Genomic DNA, 2,162 nt, shown 5'->3' on the forward strand with positions numbered 1-2,162 from the left:
ATATACAAAAGTACATGTGAATATAATTTTTAAAAATTATAAATGGTAATCACTCTCTTGTCTTTAAAGCTCTCTCCTCAGTGACTAAGGAAATCTTCTGTGGGTATGCTTAGGAAATAACAGGGAGGCAGTGGGCCCACAGGCTTTGCTACTGGAATGAAGAAGGTAGATTCTTAAAAACCTGGATGTCACCTGAGACTGGGAGACCCCATCATTCCACCTGATTGTAGTTGTAGAAATGGGCACAGCAGGTAAAAGCGGGGACAAACACCAAGGAGGATTCCATTTGTGACCTCAGAAACAAGTAGACTAAGAACAGGGCACCAGCCTGTAAACAATTTGGAAATTTCCACATGTTTAGTATTTGTATTCCCTCTGTTTTCATAGTGACTAGTGGTAAAAACCCTTAGATCAAAAAGCGCCTCCTGTGTCCCTATAGCAGCAAAGCGGGGTGGGGGCAGGAGCGGCCCAAGGAGACCGCCCTACGCTGCTGCAGCCCAGCTTAGGGCAAGAAAAGCCCCAGTGACAAAGCAGGTGTCAGCAGCTAGAGACAAAAGGACCCTAGATGTCTGAGTTCTGTCACAAGGAGAGAAAGCAAAGGATCCTGAGAGCCAGATAGAGCCGAAGGAAGAATCCCTGTGAGGTATCTCGATGGGAGTACATCACTAAGACCGCTGGGTACGTGGTTTCATTAAGCCAGCTTCTTTCCTATCACAGGATCTTTTCAGTCTCTAAAGAAAATCCTGCCAGCCATCGTTTTAAGACGTATTTCCTACATGTCCTGAAATGCCACCCTTTTCGAGACCCCTGCTCCATCCCTAGTTAACCCACTAGGAACTACTGTCCCTTCATCTCAGGGTATCTCTTGGCAACCGCGCTCTTTCTGTATTGGCCCTTTCATTCTCCCTCCTACGGCAGTAAGTTTCGACCTTGAAAGACCCAATTCTAGGGACACTGGGCCCGAAACGATTCTTACGGATGGTACTGGGAGATTTGGCACTTACTGCTCTAAGACAGGTGAATGAAAGAAATAAGGAGAAACGGATGCCAGGCAAGGATTACAGTAATGGCCATGTCCATCCTGTTGCCATACCTGTCGGGTACAGATTTTTCTCCACTTCGAACAGGATGGGGTTACCACCGCTCACGTACACAGTCACTGCATCCCCTCTGTGAGCATACAGTTTCACAGTGTTGAGCTCCTCCTTTCCAGGTACCAACACAGAGACCTGATCTGTTCCTAGAGTGGGGAAAGCAGCCATCACATCAGCCCGAAGCTTTCTCCTGCAGAAAGCAAACCAATGAGTGGTATGAATCGTGCCTGGATGCATTTTGAGAAATGCAAAGGATTCGGAAGGACTTACTATCAAATCAAGGGGCCAAGGAAAAACTGCTTTATGATGCCCTACTCTCGTACACTCTTCCAAAACATCCTATTCTCTTTCACATCCCATGTCTCCTCTATTGTCACATATTCTTGGGGGCAAGACTTTCCATTTTACAAAGAAAGAGGGAAACTGAGATCCAGGCAGTAACCAAGTTAGCCTGACTTTGGAAATTCAGCCCTGCCTTCCTGCCTCTATGCCTAGCCCCCGCACCCACTCCCTTCTCTCTATGCTTGGCAAACCTGTCCCAGATGGTTAAAAAGCTATACCAGGGCACCAAGAGTGACAACTATAGAACACGGGGTCCAAAATTCGCAACGTGCTATCTGCGTTTGCGACACTGTCTGAACAGATACGGTTCTCCTCAAAACATGTCCCGTAATTCTCCCTCACCTCTCCCTCCATCCGTCTGTCTCTCCTGCCAGAAGTAATCACTAGACACTTTTCCTCCTATCGTTGTAGTTCTCGGTTCCCCATCTGATTTCTCCTCAGGGACTCTAAGCTCTTAGGAGAGTGGCACCCTGTCCGTCTGTCTGTCTTCCTTCCTTCTTTCCTTTCTTTCTTTTTTGGCGCCCTCCGCAATACCTTCTATAGATCGCGGTCAGTAAGCGCTGATTGAATTACGTTTTCCTTCAAACGAACTACAATATCCAAAAGATAGCCTGGGAGATAAATCAGGCCTCCTCTCCCTCTTCACCCTCAAAACATGTCTATTCCAGCCTGGTCCCCTGGGGTCCTTTCCCCCGCTGGACCCCTCGGCCTCCACCCCGGGTCGGC

At 47.9% G+C, this 2,162-nt stretch overlaps 1 protein-coding gene across 3 annotated transcripts in view; it reads right to left on the reverse strand.

The window, feature by feature from the left end:
- The window catches only part of EIF2D (eukaryotic translation initiation factor 2D), a 27,937-nt gene extending 26,591 nt beyond the window's left edge, over nt 1–1,346 (reverse strand). For all 3 annotated transcript variants that reach the window (XM_040462054.1, XM_040462053.1, XM_040462052.1), the window contains exon 1: nt 1,094–1,346. In XM_040462054.1, coding sequence (XP_040317988.1) covers nt 1,094–1,331 — 238 coding nt within the window. In that variant the 5' untranslated portion in view covers nt 1,332–1,346. The remainder of the gene's footprint in view (nt 1–1,093) is intronic.
- Between the last annotated feature and the right edge of the window lie 816 nt (nt 1,347–2,162).

This window comes from Herpailurus yagouaroundi, unplaced genomic scaffold (assembly GCF_014898765.1).
Source record: "Herpailurus yagouaroundi ecotype Mexico unplaced genomic scaffold, PumYag 308, whole genome shotgun sequence".
Lineage (NCBI taxonomy): Eukaryota > Metazoa > Chordata > Mammalia > Carnivora > Felidae > Herpailurus > Herpailurus yagouaroundi.